Source organism: Pongo pygmaeus, chromosome 4, assembly GCF_028885625.2.
Source record: "Pongo pygmaeus isolate AG05252 chromosome 4, NHGRI_mPonPyg2-v2.0_pri, whole genome shotgun sequence".
In the NCBI taxonomy this organism is placed as follows: Eukaryota; Metazoa; Chordata; class Mammalia; order Primates; family Hominidae; genus Pongo; species Pongo pygmaeus.
In genome coordinates this window covers 142,474,217-142,491,467 of record NC_072377.2, presented here as the reverse complement: position 1 = coordinate 142,491,467, position 17,251 = coordinate 142,474,217, and the positions used below count along the sequence as shown (strand labels likewise).

Sequence of the window (17,251 nt, the reverse complement as noted above, 5' to 3'; positions counted from 1 at the left end):
CCCTCTGCTTTGTGAGTCTCCTATATAGGTTGGCACATATTGTTAAAAAAAATCTGAAGTGGGCTGGACGCAGTGGCTCACGTCTGTAATACCAGCACTTTGGGAGGCCGAGGCGGGTGGATCACGAGTTCAGGAGATCAAGACCATCCTGGCTAACACAGTGAAACCCTGTCTCTACCGAAAAATACAAAAAAAATTAGGCGGGCGTGGTGGTGGGCACCTGTAGTTCAGCTACTCTAGAGGCTGAGGCAGGAGAATGGCGTGAACCCGGGAGGCGGAGCTTGCAGTGAGCTGAGATGTTGCCACTGCACTCCACCTGGGTGACAGAGCAAGGCTCTGTCTCAAAATAAATAAATAAATTGAAGTGCAGAAATGCATTTTTCCAAGTGTCTACTGTTTCATTGTATTATTGGAAGAAAATTTTGCTTATAATTAGGATAGTTTGATGCTTTAGCTAGCGATTAAACTGAATTGCATTGGGTCATTACTATAAAGTTAGAAAATTACTCTTGTTGCAGGTAAGATCGTTTACTTTTACATCTCAATTCACTGGAGCCGCAGTTAACTAAATGTATTAAATGACTCAGTGTAGCCTCCAACACTTAATAGACACTCACAGACCTGGCAGAGTCTAGCACTGGATGTCCAGTTAAAATACTGGATTTCCTCCAGTTATCTATATTGATTATTTATAAGTATAGCATCATTTAATCTATCAGTAGAGAAGTCCATCAGAAATTTTAGAAGTGTTCCTTGGGGATGAGGGTATTAGTTCAATAACCTTTTTTTTTTTTTTTTTTTAAGAGAACGACTTTTTATTTGAACTTATATTTAGTAACAGTATGTCTCATATTAACACAACTTTTGGATCTTTTTTTCCAAATGATCTCTAGAACATTACAAATTTTATTTTCTCCCCTAGGAATGCCCAGAAAGAAGATCGTGTTCCAGTACTTGAGGAGTACAGGGAGTACAAGAAAATTAAAGCCAAGCTTAGGCTTCTTGAAGTTCTTATAAGCAAACAAGATTCTTCAAAATCCATATAAGATACATTCCTTGAAAATTCATATCATAAAGTCAGTTGTATTCCTTGAAGCTGTCATCATGTGTACTTGGCTGGTACTTAAATTCGTTTTGTCAGGCACTCAGAGAATCTCATTTTGTACTTGGTTGTGGTGCCACTAAACAAAACAAATGATGGGAGAGTAAGTAGGCCCTCTCAAGGGAGCGTAAGTGATGTTCCATATTAACCACAGACTGTCCTCTCCACCTTTAGCAAACATGGTTTCCTTCATTGTTTTGTACTACAGATACATCCTTTTAGCAAAAGACTAGAATTTTATCCTTTCAACTTCAAGAACTTTGGAAATGCAAGCTTTTTGTTATTACCAACTTTTTGTTTCTCATTACTGAAGAAAATTGGAGGAAAATCTTCATACTGAATTCTTCTGTTGCCTTTTTCTTACAGAATGACTGAAAATTTGAAAGAAAAGCCTATAAAAGTGCACATATGCAACTGTGTTCTCTGTTTTCCTAGAAAACCAAAATCAAACTGAGATTTCAAGTCCTACTGTGGAACACCTTTCTGTTTAATTCCCAAAGTGACACCTTCTCACAGGTAGTATGTTAGTAAAATTTTGCAATTCACTGGTTACACAGCTCCCGGATGAAGATAACGGTTGGTAGACCAAAACGTGACCTTGCTTAGTATATTGAAAACACACACCACACATCACACACAGGACTGAATCATGCCACATGCTGCCTATGGGACTTCAGTTACTGTTTCCTGAGTTACTGTTTATCCGCTGGCAATGGTGTGATTTGTCTGGATCAGATCCGCGCTGTTCCCCAACCCACCTCCAGATAATGTGAGAAAATAGCCATGTCAGTATGTAGGAACTCTGATGGTGCTCAGATTTGTGTGTTCAATCAGTGGGCTTAAATCAGCAAAATATTATGCCTAAAGTAAATCTGTTCTTAACAAGGGCTCTACCACTGCATTTTCACATGTACCTTCAGGGGGTTATCTTTTTTTTTTTCCCCTCCTATTTTAATCAGCAAAATCCATACCAAAACAATGACAACAACAACGCCCTCTTAAGGGACCACCCTTTGGTCAATCATCACATGCTGTTTAAAGCAGCCGTTTACAGGATGTGTAGTGGTATGCCCCTTGTCATATACTCTTAGCATATCTTTTTTTCCTTTGGCTTTGCATGGCTTTTCTTCAGGTACTGTCTCGGTATCATTCTGCTAATCATTGTTACAGAATGATGACTTCATTTATGCTAACAATACAACAGCAGATTTGGGTCAGGCTTAATCTAAGTGTTAACTTTTTTTTCCTGGTGCTTTTTTGGATTGATGACTGTCTCACTTTGACTATACCCATGTTTTGCATGCAATGACTCATGCATGGTTTTCTTAACTAGCTAATATTAACAATTTGTTCCATATAAAAATGGAATTTTGCAACATCCTTTAATAAGGTGAGGGAAGCATGAACCTCAGACTTCTGGCACTATTACATAGTAAGCACATGAAGTAGTTTGATAATAAATAGCAGTTCTAGTACTTCACATTTCACCCGTGTGTGCAATGCCTTTTTTTGGGGGGGGGGAGGTGAGGGAAGACCTAGTAGTGAATGTGTAGTTGGGGAATAAAGAAAAGCACTAAATCCTGCCCTTTTTGTGTGGTTTCCTTTTGATACAACTAGGTTATTCATAATGTATACCTAGAAAAGTGAAATTGGAAATGCCAAAAGATTTATCATTTTTATTTGAATCCATCATGCAGTGTACATTTCAGATTTCCTTCAGTCTCCAGATAGGAGTATATCCAAACATCTAATTTTATGTGCACTGTGTATTTTATATGAATGTTTTATTTTATATACCACATGCAAAAATGTCCATATGCACTATTTAAATGTTTTAAATAATATATTCCTTCTTTATAATGCTAAATCTATATGAGTACCATATTTTTATAAGTCAGTGGCCTGACTGGTTTCATTTTAGAATTAACAGCTGCTTCATGATGTTATTCAATGTTAATGTTTGGCTGTGAGTAGAATATGTAAAAGTGGCATGGCAGCACTTATGCTCTGTGACAGTATTGTGTGTCATAGTTGAGCAGTAGCTGGTAGAATTAGGCAGTTGGTGATAGTTTTACTTTGGTACAAATAAAAACTGTATATCTATATACAAATAATATATAGATATATATGTCCACCGGTATAATTGCATTGCTGTGTCTGGCACTTCATTGTACAGACTTTTATAATAAAAGAACTTGAAAGTTCTAAGTCATTGTAAATGTATGTTTGTTTTTCCACTGGGCTTAAAAAAAAAAGACCTCAAGTGTTCCCTCACCTTAGGCTTTGTTTAAATGATCCCACCTAGGGGCGATGGTAGGGAACAACAGGGTCACTAAACTATTTGTCTGGCTACAACTCTGGGAAATAGTAAGACAGGGAAAGGCCATGTTGTTCATTCCCTTGTGCAAATCTAGGGAGAAGCCGCAGAGAGAACAGTTAGCATTTCTTGTTACAATGAATTATCCTATTAAGAACACTTGATGTACAGTCTCTTAAGAGAAGAGCTTGTCCTGAGGAAGGTGAGTAGTAATCTAAAAATGTCTTTATATTTGAGTTTTAAAATTCAGGGACTATTGAGCACCAATGTGGAAGTTGAGTGCTAAGGTCAAATGATGTTGCTTGGGCTAAGAGAACATAATATGGCTATCGTAGGGGGGCTTACATAGCCTAGAAAAATTAGAAGAGTTTCTCTCCAATTTCCAAAATGCCAGCCACACACAACTTTCCAACCCTCCAAATAAGGCTGTTACAGCATCCTCATTTACACTTTCCAAACATAACTTCTTATGACAGTGATACGCCTACCCTGCTCTGTATTTTATTTTTGGGAAACCTTAAATGCATTACACCTTAGAAATGGTCTAGGTAAATTTCCAGTTTGAAGATGTTAGTGAAATTTCTGTAGGTGGCTGGGGAGTTTGTTCTACACTTTGGCTTTTTCCAGAAGACTTCAAATTCTAAAGAATGGAGGGAGGTTACTTTACTTGGGTCTTATATAATGGTTTCCCAGAATCCTAAGCCTTTATTAATTTATCTGTGGCCAAAGGAATTCAGAACATGGTACCTGATGCACTTGATAGCATCAATAGTTTTTCTATTCTGTAACTATGAGAAAACTGTCTTTCTCTATCTACTTACTGAACTACTGGAGACCTGTCCCATGAACTAGAAGCATTTTCTTGTACTTTTCTTTCACTTTTCTAGAATTTGATAATAAACCTCATTATAAAATCCTTTGTACCAGTGTGTGTATACTGGAGGCTTGTCATAATATGCATGGATTGTACAGTGAGTCCCTGTCAGAAGCACTTAATTCTGACCCTAAGGAGAGTTTGATGATAGGTTGTTTAGTACTTTTTAAAGTGTGCCTGAAAAGGGCACAAGTTTATGAAGTAATACATGAATAAGAAATGCTCAATGATTGCATCACAGATTCTTACCTCCACTTGTCTCAATACTATAGAGCTGAAACCTTTCTCACCACTTGATTTAGCTTCAAATTGATGTAGTGTAATTCCCTCTCCAGCTCCACAGCATATAAAAAGAGTCTAGAAAATTTCGAAGGAAGTAGAGAACGAGTCAGTAATACACTTTCATGTATAGACAGCAAGTTACTAGTGTGAAATGCTTTGGGAAGATAGAATTGTAAGCTCCTAAAACATGCCTCTTGTGGCCAGTTATAGATCTAATATTCTAAAGCTGTGTGGAGAACAGGATCTGTTATGCAAATTAAATATAAATGGCAGTTTCTGTTATTTAGAGATACAGGGATGTAATCAAAAGCTTCTCACCTTTTAAGCAAATGGAGTCATATGCAACTTTAAAATTGGATAGAAAGTAAATAAAGGCATCCCAATAGAATAAGGTTTTGGGTTCAGGAAAATAATGTGTTTAACTCATGTCCTTAATGCCCATGTCATGATATCCCATAATAGTCTGGTTAGAACATAAGCTTACTCTTGAAATTCTTCTTGAGTGACAGGCTGGTAGTCATCTTGAATTTCCATAGAATAATACTTTTTCTCAAGTCTCTCTTTCCATTTTTTCATCTGCTCTGCCTTTTGAATCTCCTGTCAGGGTAGAGGACAAGTAAAGGCTGCAATCTTTAGTTCTCTATTTCAAGTCTTTGGCACACAAGCATCACAGGGTTGAGGATCTTAAGCTGTTCTCCTCTCCAGCCCTCAGATTTTGAGCCCTGCTGACTTTTTGCTCTGCCTGGATTTTAGATCTGTGCATCAGCGAAGTCACTTCAGAGGACTTGATTGGTGTAATTGCTGTCTAGCATAGTTAGGGAAGCTTTGTAAACAAATCATAAATTACATTTCACTGCCTTTTCCCTTTAGCATCTCCATCTAAATTATTTTCTCTTTCTTGTGGTCAAAGCTAAGATGTTCTTTCTGTACTTCTGTTATTTAGCAAATGTAACTAGTAATTAGATTCAAAGTGTATCTGTGGGTATTTTTGGCCTTTCCAGCAGCTTCTCAGCCAGATGACTTCAAAACCCCCTCTTTGTAATTACTGCATTGGTTAGTCAATGTGTGTACTCCAGTCTGTCTACGTATCAAAAAACAAGCCCTTTGTACCACAAAATTTGTGTTGCTGAACCTTCCTGTGCACTGTTCTCACTACCACCTGCTTTCCTTACAGTGTCCAAATACCCTTTTCCCAGCTACAGATAAAAAGGGCCTGTGTGTTGTGGAAAATAACCATAGCACTAGAAAAAGGTAAAGAAAGAGGAGACAATGCACCCAGATGTGATTCAAAACCTTCTCAGTAAATTGGTATGATACTTCCCTGCTCCAGCAATAATGCTAGGTAGCAAAGTGGATCCCTTTGTAAGGATTCTGATTACCTTCCTCAGAGAGGATAGTGATGTCTAGTGTCATACAATCTGTGGTTGCTTGATAAGTGTGTACTCTTCTGGTCAGAGAAACTGTCTTAGAGAGTGCCTTTCTTTAAACCAACATTTTTTTTTCTTTTGTGTGTGTGTGTGACAGTCTCACTCTGTCACCCAGGCTGGAGTGCAGTGTCACGATCTCAGCTCACTGCAACCTCTCACTCTGTCATCCAGGCTGCAGTGCAGTGGCGCAATCTTAGCATTCAATGTGGAAGTTGAATGCTAACCCTCCTCCCGGGTTCAAGGGATTCTCCTTCCTCAGCCTCCCGAGTAGCTGGGATTACAGGCGTGCACCAACACATCTGGCCAATTTTTGTATTTTTTTTAGTAGAGATGGGTTTTGCCATGTTGGCCAGGCTGGTCTTGAACTCCCAGCCTCAAGTGATTCGCCTGCGTCGGCCTCCCAACGTGCTGGGATTACAGGTGCGAGCCACCACACCCAGCCTTAAACGAACATATTCGAAGCAGGAAAGGATGGCTTTCAATCCTAGTTTTGTTTTGGACACATTACAGCACCCATGGTTTGGCTCATTTACTAATACTTTTAATGTGCTAAAGTGGTAGTCCCTGAAACCATTTCTAAATGACCAGGCCAGTTATAAAGTGGATGTGTTAGTAATAAAGATAGAATAGACTATGCATAGTAAACTTATTTTAAAAATCCATCTCAGCCATCACTCTTTTTGTGAAGCCTTCCTTGACACTCAGAGGGAAGTGGTACCTTTCCTCATAAGCTGAGCACCAACTCTTTGGTGACCCTTGCTCCAAGCTCCTAGGTCCTGGTCGCCCTACCTCCTTCCCTTGTGGTAGCTGCCTCCTGCGGTTAGTTGTCTCTGGATGATCTTCATGTTCATATTGGCCCTTATACTCCTGTAATATCTCAGAAGCAAATTCTGTGTACCAAACTCCCTCTTTTTAAACTACCTAAGTGATTTCTGTTTTTCTGACAACTCTTGACTGATGAATAATTGGTAGCAGGGGAAACCCAAAGAAACAGACCCTCATAGATAGCATGCTTCTGCCAAGGGGCACAACAATTGACTTAAACTGAATTTGAGACTGCCACTTGACCATTTGGGATTCCTCATGTCTACAGAACCAGCAGGGAAAGAAGTGGTTATTTATGTGTTGAGGTGATTGATCCGAATTACCAAGGAGAAATTGGATTACTGCCACAAACTAGCACAGAGCAGACTGTGCCCAAGGGATTCTCTAGGGTGCCTCTTAATACTTCCATGTCCAAAAGTAAAAGGTAATGGGAAACCACAGCATTCTGTTAAAGGCAGGACCACTGAGAGTTCGGATTCTGAACTAATTAAGGTTAATCCTAATGCAGCTGGCTGAGCTCTTGGCTGTAGGCAAAGGAAATGATATGGAATGGGTAGGAGAAGGAAGTTATAAATACCAACTGTAGCCTTGTAATCTGTTACAGAAACAAAGACTGTGGCCCCTATTCCTATTTCCTTCTTTGCTTGTTATGTGTATATTTTCTTTCTCTTTTATCTAAGGAATACTGGTGGTGGCTAACTGTAGTTTAAACATTAGGTTGCAAAGTATTCTTAAGGAATTGTGATTCAACTAGAAGAGGTCATAATATCCACAGATGGATACAATTACTGTTGGGACTTTGCTTCTCCCTTTTTAGGGAGAAGGTGAAAGTACCTTCATTTGTATAAAGGATAGTTTGATCTTACTGGATAGAAGCTTGGAATCGTCATTTTATGGAAGTGCAAATGTGTATGCCACAAGAGTGGAATGGACCAACTGTTCAGCTCAAAATTTACCCTCTTATACTCTGTGATGTTGGGTTTTAGGCTTTGTAAGCTTCATTCCCTAAACTCTTAATACCTGGATTCTTGTTAGATTCTGCCAGTATTTGAGGATAGAGGGGAGAAAGGTCGTGGTTTTTTTTTGGTTTGTTTTGTTTTTTGTTCTGTTTCTATTGGCACTGCTTATGCAATGGTAGTTATCTCCAGCAGCAGTGGCTCCAGCTGTAGCATCTAGCTGCTTTTGGCATACTCAGAAGCAGCCTCATCACACCCACTCAAGAAGTACAGATTGAGTATCCCTAATCGGAAATCTGAAGTGTTCAAAATCCAAAACTTTAGCATCTCCATGACTCTCAAAGGAAATGCTCACTGGAGCATTTTGGATTTCAGATTTTTGAATTAGGAATGCTGAACCAGTAGGTATATAATGCAGATATTCCAACATCCAAAAAAAATCTGAACTCTAAAACACTTCTGAGTCCCAAGTATTTTGGATAAAGAATACTCAACCTTTATCAGCAGCAGCAGTGAGGTACCTTCTCATCACAGGACTGAGCAACAGCTCCACAAGCACCTTCTCTAAGATAGTAGGTTCTAGTAACACCACCTTTTGTAATCTTAGCCCTAGGAGTGGTAACTTCTTCCTGTAGTCATTATGAGTTGCCTCAGTGTTGTCATTTCACTTTTTTCTGTCTTGTAATACCTGTGTAGTAATCAATTCACTGTAGTATATTTTCTCTATTTGAAATACATATTGTGGTTTCTTTCTGAGTGAGCTTTGATAGATGTAGTACGTTTTCTCATTTGGTCAGGTGTATTTTTGTGTGGTTTTTTTGTTTTTTGTTTTTTTTTTTTTTGAGACAGAGTTTCGCTCTTGTTGTCCAGGCTGGAGTGCAATGGCGTGATCTTGGCTCACTGCAACCTCCACCTCCCGGGTTCAAGCAATTCTCCTGCCTCAGCCTCCCAACTAGCTGGGATTACAGGTGCACACCACCACGGCTGGCTAATTTTGTATTTTTTAGTAGAGATGGGGTTTCACCATGTTCACCAAACTCCTGACCTCAAGTGATCCACCCGCCTCAAGTCTCCCAAAGTGCTGGGATTACAGGTATGAACCACCATGCCCGGCCGTATTTTTGTGTCTTTAAGGAATGTTTAAAGTTTTTTCTTATCTTGGTTTTGAACATTTTGTTAATTGCTGGGCATTTTCTACTTTGTTGCTGTTACAAATAAGGTCTTCTATTATAATTTTTAGCAAACCAATTGATGTTTGCATATATGATGTTTATGTAAATTATTTTTCCTACTTTACCTAATTATCTTTTTATTGTGATTTTTCAGATCATCGTATACCTAGAAAATTGAAGAGAATCATAAGTAAAGTAAAGGCAGTTTTACTTTTTTCAATTAGAAATACCTCTAATGTAGTTCTCTTATCTAATTGTTTTGACTTTACCCCTCCAATACATCACTATCTTGTCCCTGACATGTTCAGTATTTTCCTGTTAAGTAAGGTGAAGAGGATCAGATCAATGTTTTTATCATATCAAGGAAGTATCATTGATTTTTATTTTTCCCCTCAAGATTGGGTGTTGAAACTTATAAAATACCCAGCATTTGTGGAAAATGATCATGCAGTTTTCCTTTTTTAATGCAATGAATTATGTTAATTAGTTGATTACCCAATTTTGAACCATCTTTTCATGCCTAAAATAAATACTGTCTGAATCTTGATATATTATTGTGTGCTGTTAGATTCTATCTGCTAATATTTTATTTAGGATTTTTGCTTCAAGATTTATACATGAGATTTTCTGTTTTTGGCACAATATATAGTAGTTTCATAAACGTAATTTGGGAGTTTCTCTTTTCTCTTTGCTAGGGCAAAGAGGAATGGCTTAAGTAGCTTGAAACTGTTTGCTCCTTAAAATGTTGTAGAATTTCCTTGTGAAGACCATCTGATCGATTTTGGAGACAGCTCTTTGATGACTTCATTTCTTCTACAGAATGGATTTGTTTAGGCTTTTTATCTTCTGGGCTCAGTTTTGATAAATTTTATTTTCATAGAAATATTACCCATTTCATTCAGTTTTTTAAATGTTATTTTCATAGAGTTATACAAAAAAGTCTATTAGTGAGATCTTTTAATTCCTTCCGTTTCTTATTTCCCCCATTGTAATTTCTTACTTTGTATGTTTATGCTTTCTCTCCTTTATTCCACTAGTTACTTAGGGATTTCTTTTCACTGATGTTTGCAAGGAACTAGCCTTTTGATTTATTTATACTACTACTATTGTTTATAACTCATTAATTCTACTTTAATCTTAATAACTTTTTTCTTGTTATTTATCTTTTTTTGAAAATTAATGCCAACATTCACTTCTTTACATTCACTTCTTTACATTCACTTTTACATTTTTATTGATAAATTTAAGACTTAATTTTCTCTGGGTATTTTTTTACTTTCTCTCAGATTCTGCTACATGGTGTTTTTATTATTTTCTTTTCTTGGAATTCTATGATTTCATTTTTTTTTTTTTTTTTTAGATGGAGTCTCACTCTGTCACCCAGGCTGGAGTGCAGTGGCGTGATCTTGGCCGACTGCAACCTCCACCTCCCGGTGTTCAAGTGAACACCTGCCTCAGCCTCCTGAGTAGCTGGGATTATACATGTGTGCCACCACACCCGGCTAATTTTTGTATTTTTAATAGAGATGGGGTTTCACCATGTTGGTCAGGCTGGTCTAGAACTTCTGACCTCATGATCCGCCCACCTCGGCCTCCCAAAGTGCTAGGATTACAGGCATGAGCCACTGCGCCCGGCCTGTATTTCTTCTTTGACTCGAGTCATTTAATAGAGAGTTTTGATATTTTTTAGTCAAAGAATTTTTTCGTTTTCTGATTTTGTTACTAACATTTTTATTATGTTGTTTTCGGAAAATTTTTTTCTGCATTAACTTTTGGAATGTATTGAGGATTTCCTTGTGGCCCAATAGGTGAGCAATTTTTATGAATGAGTTTTTAAAAAGGAGGGGTATTTTCTGAGAGTACAGAACTTAATATACAACTGTACGATCATCTTATTTATTATATTGTTTTGGGTTTTTAATCCATTTATTTTTCTTGATCTGTTCTTTGTTTTTTTGTGTTTTCCTATTTCTCCTTTTTAAAATCCAGTAATCTTTATTAAAGTTGATACTCTGTTGTTTGGTGCATAGATATTCATAACTGATAAAATTAATCTTAGCCTCATAAAGTTATTTAGTCTTTAGGTCATTTGGAGCTTTTTGTCTAGAATCCTTTGATTTATATTCAGTTGTGTCCCCTGATATCTTTTGTTTGCCTTTTAGGTCTTTGATCATGCTTTTATATTTAACATTTTGGAATCTCTTTAAGTATATATTTTAGGATATAGCATAGAACTGGGTTTGCTTTGTGATTCAAACGTCATCTGTCCTCTAGTAGAATCCTTAGAAAGATGATAGTATTCCCTAAGTTCTTGCATGTTTGAGCCTTTATATTTGAAGCATAGCTTTGCTGGATGAAAATATTTTTCTTTTTAAGTAAATTAAGCTTATTTGCATGTATTTATGTTAGATATATCTGATTGCAGTTATACTGTTTTATATTTATATTTTAAGTCTTTTACCGTGTGGTCTGTTTTGTTTTTTTTTTTGTTTTGGCAATTTTGCCCTATAGAAATATATGTATTTTTGTTCTATTGGTTTGTCTTTGTATATGTTTTTTTTTTTTTTTTTTTTTGAGATAGAGTTTCACTCTTGTCACCGAGGCTGGAGTGCAGTGACCTGATCTTGGCTCACCGCAACCTCCGCCTCCCAGGTTCAAGCAATTCTCCTGCCTCAGCCTCCCAAGTAGCTGGGATTACAGGTATGAGCCACCACGCCCAGCTAATTTTTAATTTTTAGTAGAGACAGGGTTTCTCCATGTTCGTCAGGCTGGTCTCGAACTCCCAACCTCAGGTGATCCACCCGCCTCAGCCTCCCAAAGTGCTGGAATTATAGGCATGAGCCATCGCGCCCAGCCATCTTTGTGTATCTTTTTATATACCCTTAGTCCTCCCTTTCTTGCTTTGTTTCCCTCCTATGATCAACAAGCAAATTAGCTTGTAAATTCTTCTTCATTGTCCTCTCCTCTACTACCCAATTATATTCAATAATGTTATTTTTCATTGTATATGAGAGATGACATCTTTTGTAAGACATAACATTATTTCATGTACCACTTAGGTAAAAAATGTCAATTAAACTTTGACCATTAATTATAAAACACATTCTGATTTCACATATGTTAAAATGTGAAAAAAAAAATGTGTTTTAAAATCAATAAAATAGGGCTGGGCACAGTGGCTCGCTCGTGTCTGTAATCCCAACACTTTCAGAGGCCAAGGCGGGAGGATCGCTCAAGGCCAGAAGTTCAAGGCCAGCCTGGGCAACACAGTGAGATGCCATCACTATGTAATTTTAAAAAAGAAAAGAAAGAAAGAAAGCCTGGGCCCAGTGGCTCACAGCTGTAATCCCAAGACTTTGGAAGGCCAAGGCGGATGGATCACTTGAGCCCAGAAGCTCGAGACCAGCCTGGGTAGCATGGTGAAACCTCATCTGTACAAAAACCACAAAAATTAGCTGGGTGTGATGGCGCATGCCTGTAGTCCCAGCTACTTGGGAAGCTGAGGTGGGAGGATCACCTGAGCCCATGGAGGTCGAGGCTGCAGTGAGCTGTGATCATACCACTGCACTCCAGGCTGGGCAACAGAGCTAACCTTGTCTCAAACAAAACAAAATGTTTTTTTAATCAATAAAAGTCTTATTATTTACCATTGTACACTTATGCTGATGTTTCTTACTGGTTTATTCTAAATGATATTCTTTAACTTTTTAATTTTTATTTTTGTACTTTTTGTAGAGACAGGGTTTCACCATGTTTTCCAGGCTGGTCTCAAACTCCTGGGCTCAAGTGATCCTCCCAAAGTGCTGGGATTACAGGTGTGAGCCACCTCGCCAGTCTCTCCAGTCATCTCTTGGTTGGCTGATGCTCATCCTCTAGTAGAATCCTTAGAAAGACGATAGTATTTCCTGACTTCAGGCATGTTTGAGCCTTTATATTTGAAGTGCAGCTTTGCCGAATATAAAATTCCTTGGTTTACATTTTCTTTCCTTCAATATATTGTAGGTGTTCTGTTGATTTATGGTGTTGAATGTTGTTATGCTAACCTGATTTTCTTTAAGTAAACCCAAATTTTACTTGGATAAGCCTCTTATTGACCATTCTAGGTAAAGTTTCCCATATACACAGTATGTCTTTCAATTCACGTCACCTTCTATTTCAGGAATGGTCTACCTCCGCCTCCCAAAGTGCTGGGATTACAGGCGTGAGCCACCGCACCCGGCCTGATTTTTTTTAAAGAATATCAAATTTAGGCCGGGCAGGAGGTAAAGAGTTTGAGACCAGCCTGGCCAACATGGTGAAACCCGGTCTCTACTAAAAATACAAAAATTATCTGGGTGTGGTCTCAAAAACAAATACCAAATTTAGATAAAAGTTACAAGAACAATACGAATATTTTTTCCTCCTGAAGTATTTGAAAGCCACCAACATGAATGCTCCATCATCCCTGAATACTTCAGTCTGTATTTCCTGCATACAAGGACATCCTCTTTTATAATTATAGTATAACCATCAGAATAAAAAAATTAATATTCATAGATGATTACCATCTAATCCTCTGTCTCCCTTTCAAGTTTATCAGTTGTCCCAATGATGCCTTTATAGGAAAAGTATCCAGTCCACGATTATGCATTGTATTTACTTGACATATCATTTTAATCTCATTTAATCTGGAATAGTTCCTCAGCTTTACCTTGACTTCATGACTTGACACTTTTGAAGAACAGGCCAGTTATTTTGTAGAATGTCCCTCAATTTAAATTTTGTCATGATTTAGGTTAAGATTATATGTCTTTGACAAGGATGTCACAGGAAGGATGCTAATTCTCATGGCCTCCTATCAGGCAGCATATAATTTCCATTTGTCTCAGTGTTGATAGTGGTCACTTACTTGATTAAGGTGCTGTCAGACTTTCTCCACCCTAACATGACTGCAGTTCTTTTTGTAATAAGTATTTGGTGGAGAGACCTGTAAGTCTCATTCATAGAATCCTTTTATTCAATGGGTTATGAATCATTATTGATCATAATGCTTAAATATTCTCAAATTTGGCCAGCTTGAGCCCCTTAAACAGATTATTTTAACAGATTCTCCATCATTCTTTGAGCAGTTTTACTTTATGTCTCAATAAGCTATTCCAGACTCATCTTGTATAGTTGTCCTTCGGTATACATGGGGGATTGGTTCCAAGACCCCCAAGTACACCAAAATCTGCATATACTCAAGTCTCACAGTCGGCCCTGCAGAACCCACATATAGGGAAAACTCAGCCCTCCTTAGCCCGCAAGTACTGAATTCTTGATCCAGGTAAAAACATTATGCATTTAAGTGGACCTGTGCAGTTCAAACCCATGTTGTTCAAGAGTCAGCTGTACTTTCCAGCCCTGGAATTAGCGAGACCTCGAAGGAGCCCCAGTTTGTTTTGGAGGAGAATGCTATTTGGAAGCCAAGATCTGGGTACTAATGCTCATTGCTACTAGGGTGTCATTTCTTCTAGCCCTCATAGTGAATTGGACAGAGCTAGAAAATACATGTATGTACACAAATAGATCTAGATTCCAATCCAGCACCACAAAATTCACCTTCAGCCTTTCCATTTGTAATTCCTTTATCCGAAAATGAGAACTTCAATATTTATTTGCTTGCTTATTACAGTCTTCTGACCCTGCTGCCTTCTTTCTGAGCATTTGGAGGGGAGAGGTGGTGACCAGAAGTAGAGCAATGGTTCACTTTTTTTTTTTTTTAAGTGGTAGTGGTAATAGTATATTTAAGGAACACAGGTGTTCCTTAAATTCTGCTATTGTCAGATATATGTTACATATTACAATTTTTGAAATACAAAATTGTTAAAGTAATTCATTACATTAATGATTACAAGAGAAAAGTTATCAAATCATCTCCGTTGAGTATACTCACTATGAATACCCAGTGTGATATTCACACAGTGAGTATACACCTGTAGGATTAGGTATCTGGCTGAGAGTACAGGTAGAGAGAGGAAGCATCTGAAATCCAAATGGTTTGTCCTGAACGTGAAAGGATCTAGATTCTGGGAGATTTATTTGGAGATGACAATTACTATTCTGAAAAACAGCAAATCATTTCAATTCTTAACCAGAGCATTTTTGTGAGCATATTTCTAATACAGCTACCACTTGTGTTTATGAAAAAAATTAAAATCTTACATTTTCGTCAAAGCCTTCTCTTCTGGCTTGTTCAGCCAAATCTTCACTGCCTTTCCTACTGAGAATATAAAATAAAAATCAGAGGCAAATGACAATAAAAAAGGAAATGCCACCATAAAGTACAATTGGATCTGTAGTAAGGATCTGAATAATATTTCTTCCTGATAATGCTAATTATTTGGAAAATGTGATCATTAACAAGTTCTTCAGAGTATCATATGTCATTAACTGTGAAAAAAATGTTTATGTCCCAACGCCAGAGTTCTGGGTTTGGGAACTATTTTGACACCAAAGTCATTTAATAAATACAAGTGTAAATACAGTGTAAGTATAAGTATTGTCCATAAGTATTGTGTGTAAATGTTTTTATTTTTATAGCCAAATAAATGCATTTAACTTAGACTAAAATTGTTGCTAACCTTTTTAGAGGGACTTTATTGTCCCCTCCAGCTTTCTCTTATAGCTTTTTCTGAGTAGGATGGCAGGCGTTATATTAATTTTAAATTAGCTAGAATTTCATGATGTCCTCAGAAATTAGGAGGCACTCCTGGGTGTACTGGGTGTATTTAGAATCGCCACATAGGTTGGTGGTTGTTTTGCAATTAAAACCTTACTCATGGCCAGGCACGGTGGCTCACGCCTGTAATCCCAACACTTTGGGATCACCTGAGGTCAGGAGTTTGAGACCAGTCCGACCAATATGGTGAAACCCCGTCTCTATTTAAAAAAAAAAAAAAAAAAAAAAAAAACCCTTATAAGGTTCTCATATAATGTAGAACTTTAAAATGGTAAGTTAAACATTTGAGAGAAGTCATCTTACCTTTTCTTGTCTTCATCTTTTTGAGCTTTCTTCAGTCTGAATTTCTCGAGAACATTTTTGTAACTCTGGGCATAATTTAAAATAGTTTGAAAATTCATTAAAATATATCCTTGATTATTAATGTTTTATCAAAGTAAAATAAATATGGAATGCTTGTCCCTCTGGATTGCTACCCTAAAGGACTGTGGAGGTAAATACTATGATTATCCTTCTTTCACCTCATTGCTACATATGGTTTACACCTGCTGGTGAAAACCCAAAAGGGGTTCTTCTGTTGGGGGCATTACTCTGGAACTTGGAAAAAGCAAAAATCTTTAAAAAATGTTAACATGTATTGCGTTAAGGATGTTAACACTTTTAATGAATATAACCAACATCATATTCAAGTGATAAAAGATGGGGGGAAAAAAGCAAACTAATTGGGGGATAGCTTAACAGTTTTTTTGGTTTGTTTTACAGATTAGTTCTTGGACAAAGTTCGTAAACCCCACTAACCCTGCAGCTACTAGGACCTCTTCTCTGTGAAGTGCTATGCTTTAGAAACATGGGATATGCAGAGATGGCCTAACTGGCAGGGGAGATGTCACTGGTACACATATAACTCTGCTACAGCTCAAACTGAGGTAGATATTGAGAAGAGGACAGGACAGATTCCACTTTCTGAAGAAGAATAGAGTGGTAGCAAGAGAGAAGAGCTGTAGGAATATTTCAGGGGTCAGAGAATGACTTGAGCAGAGGCTCAGAGGAGAGAGTGAGAACAAGCGTTACAAAACAGATTAGCCGGGACATACAGTGTTGTAAATAGAGGCAGAAAGGTAGAAACTATAGTAAAATTATAGTTAATGAGGACAGGACTGTGAGACTAGAGGATTTGGAATATTCAGGTAAGGAATTTGGACTTGACAGGCCTAGGGAAACTGATAATCACATCTGGACTGGCACAGGGAAGAGGCTAGAATAGTCAGGAAATGTTACCATAGTGAAGGCTGGGCGAAAAGTACTGAAAGCCTCATCTAGTGGTGGCAGTTAGAATTTAAAGTATTCCACAAATGTAAGCAAGAACTACAGAGATAAACTATACATATGCCATGACAATAGACTATATAAGGGACAAGGAAACAAATTCTTTTCAAGGTTTTTGAGCCAGGAGTGACTTGAGAAGATAGTGTTGCCATGAAAAGAAACAAGAAAGTGAGGAAGACAAGACACATGGAGTTCTGAGTTTAGATTGTTGATAAAAATTTAACAGCATCCAGAGCAAAAACTTCCCGGAAGGAAGAGAGGGTTTTATTA

The 17,251-nt window shown here is 37.6% G+C and overlaps 2 protein-coding genes across 16 annotated transcripts in view; one reads left to right on the top strand and one right to left on the bottom strand.

The window, feature by feature from the left end:
* The window catches only part of FAM13B (family with sequence similarity 13 member B), a 91,118-nt gene extending 87,808 nt beyond the window's left edge, over nt 1-3,310 (top strand). For all 12 annotated transcript variants that reach the window (XM_054488793.2, XM_063665515.1, XM_054488796.2 and 9 more), the window contains one exon: nt 923-3,310. In XM_054488793.2, the coding sequence (XP_054344768.1) occupies nt 923-1,046 (124 nt within the window). In that variant the 3' untranslated portion in view covers nt 1,047-3,310. The remainder of the gene's footprint in view (nt 1-922) is intronic.
* PKD2L2 (polycystin 2 like 2, transient receptor potential cation channel) overlaps nt 1-17,251 on the bottom strand; it is a 53,855-nt gene that overhangs the window by 1,482 nt on the left and 35,122 nt on the right. For 2 of the 4 annotated variants that reach the window (XM_054488802.1, XM_054488803.1), the window contains exons 11-14: nt 15,959-16,023; nt 15,139-15,193; nt 5,060-5,172; nt 4,543-4,650 (exon numbers count right to left, since the gene is read on the bottom strand). In XM_054488802.1, coding sequence (XP_054344777.1) covers nt 4,560-4,650; nt 5,060-5,172; nt 15,139-15,193; nt 15,959-16,023 — 324 coding nt within the window. In that variant the 3' untranslated portion in view covers nt 4,543-4,559. Of the gene's footprint in view, nt 1-1,123; nt 1,182-4,542; nt 4,651-5,059; nt 5,173-15,138; nt 15,197-15,958; nt 16,024-17,251 lie in introns of those variants that run through there. The other 2 variants (XM_054488806.1, XM_054488804.1) reach the window with 2 other exon arrangements.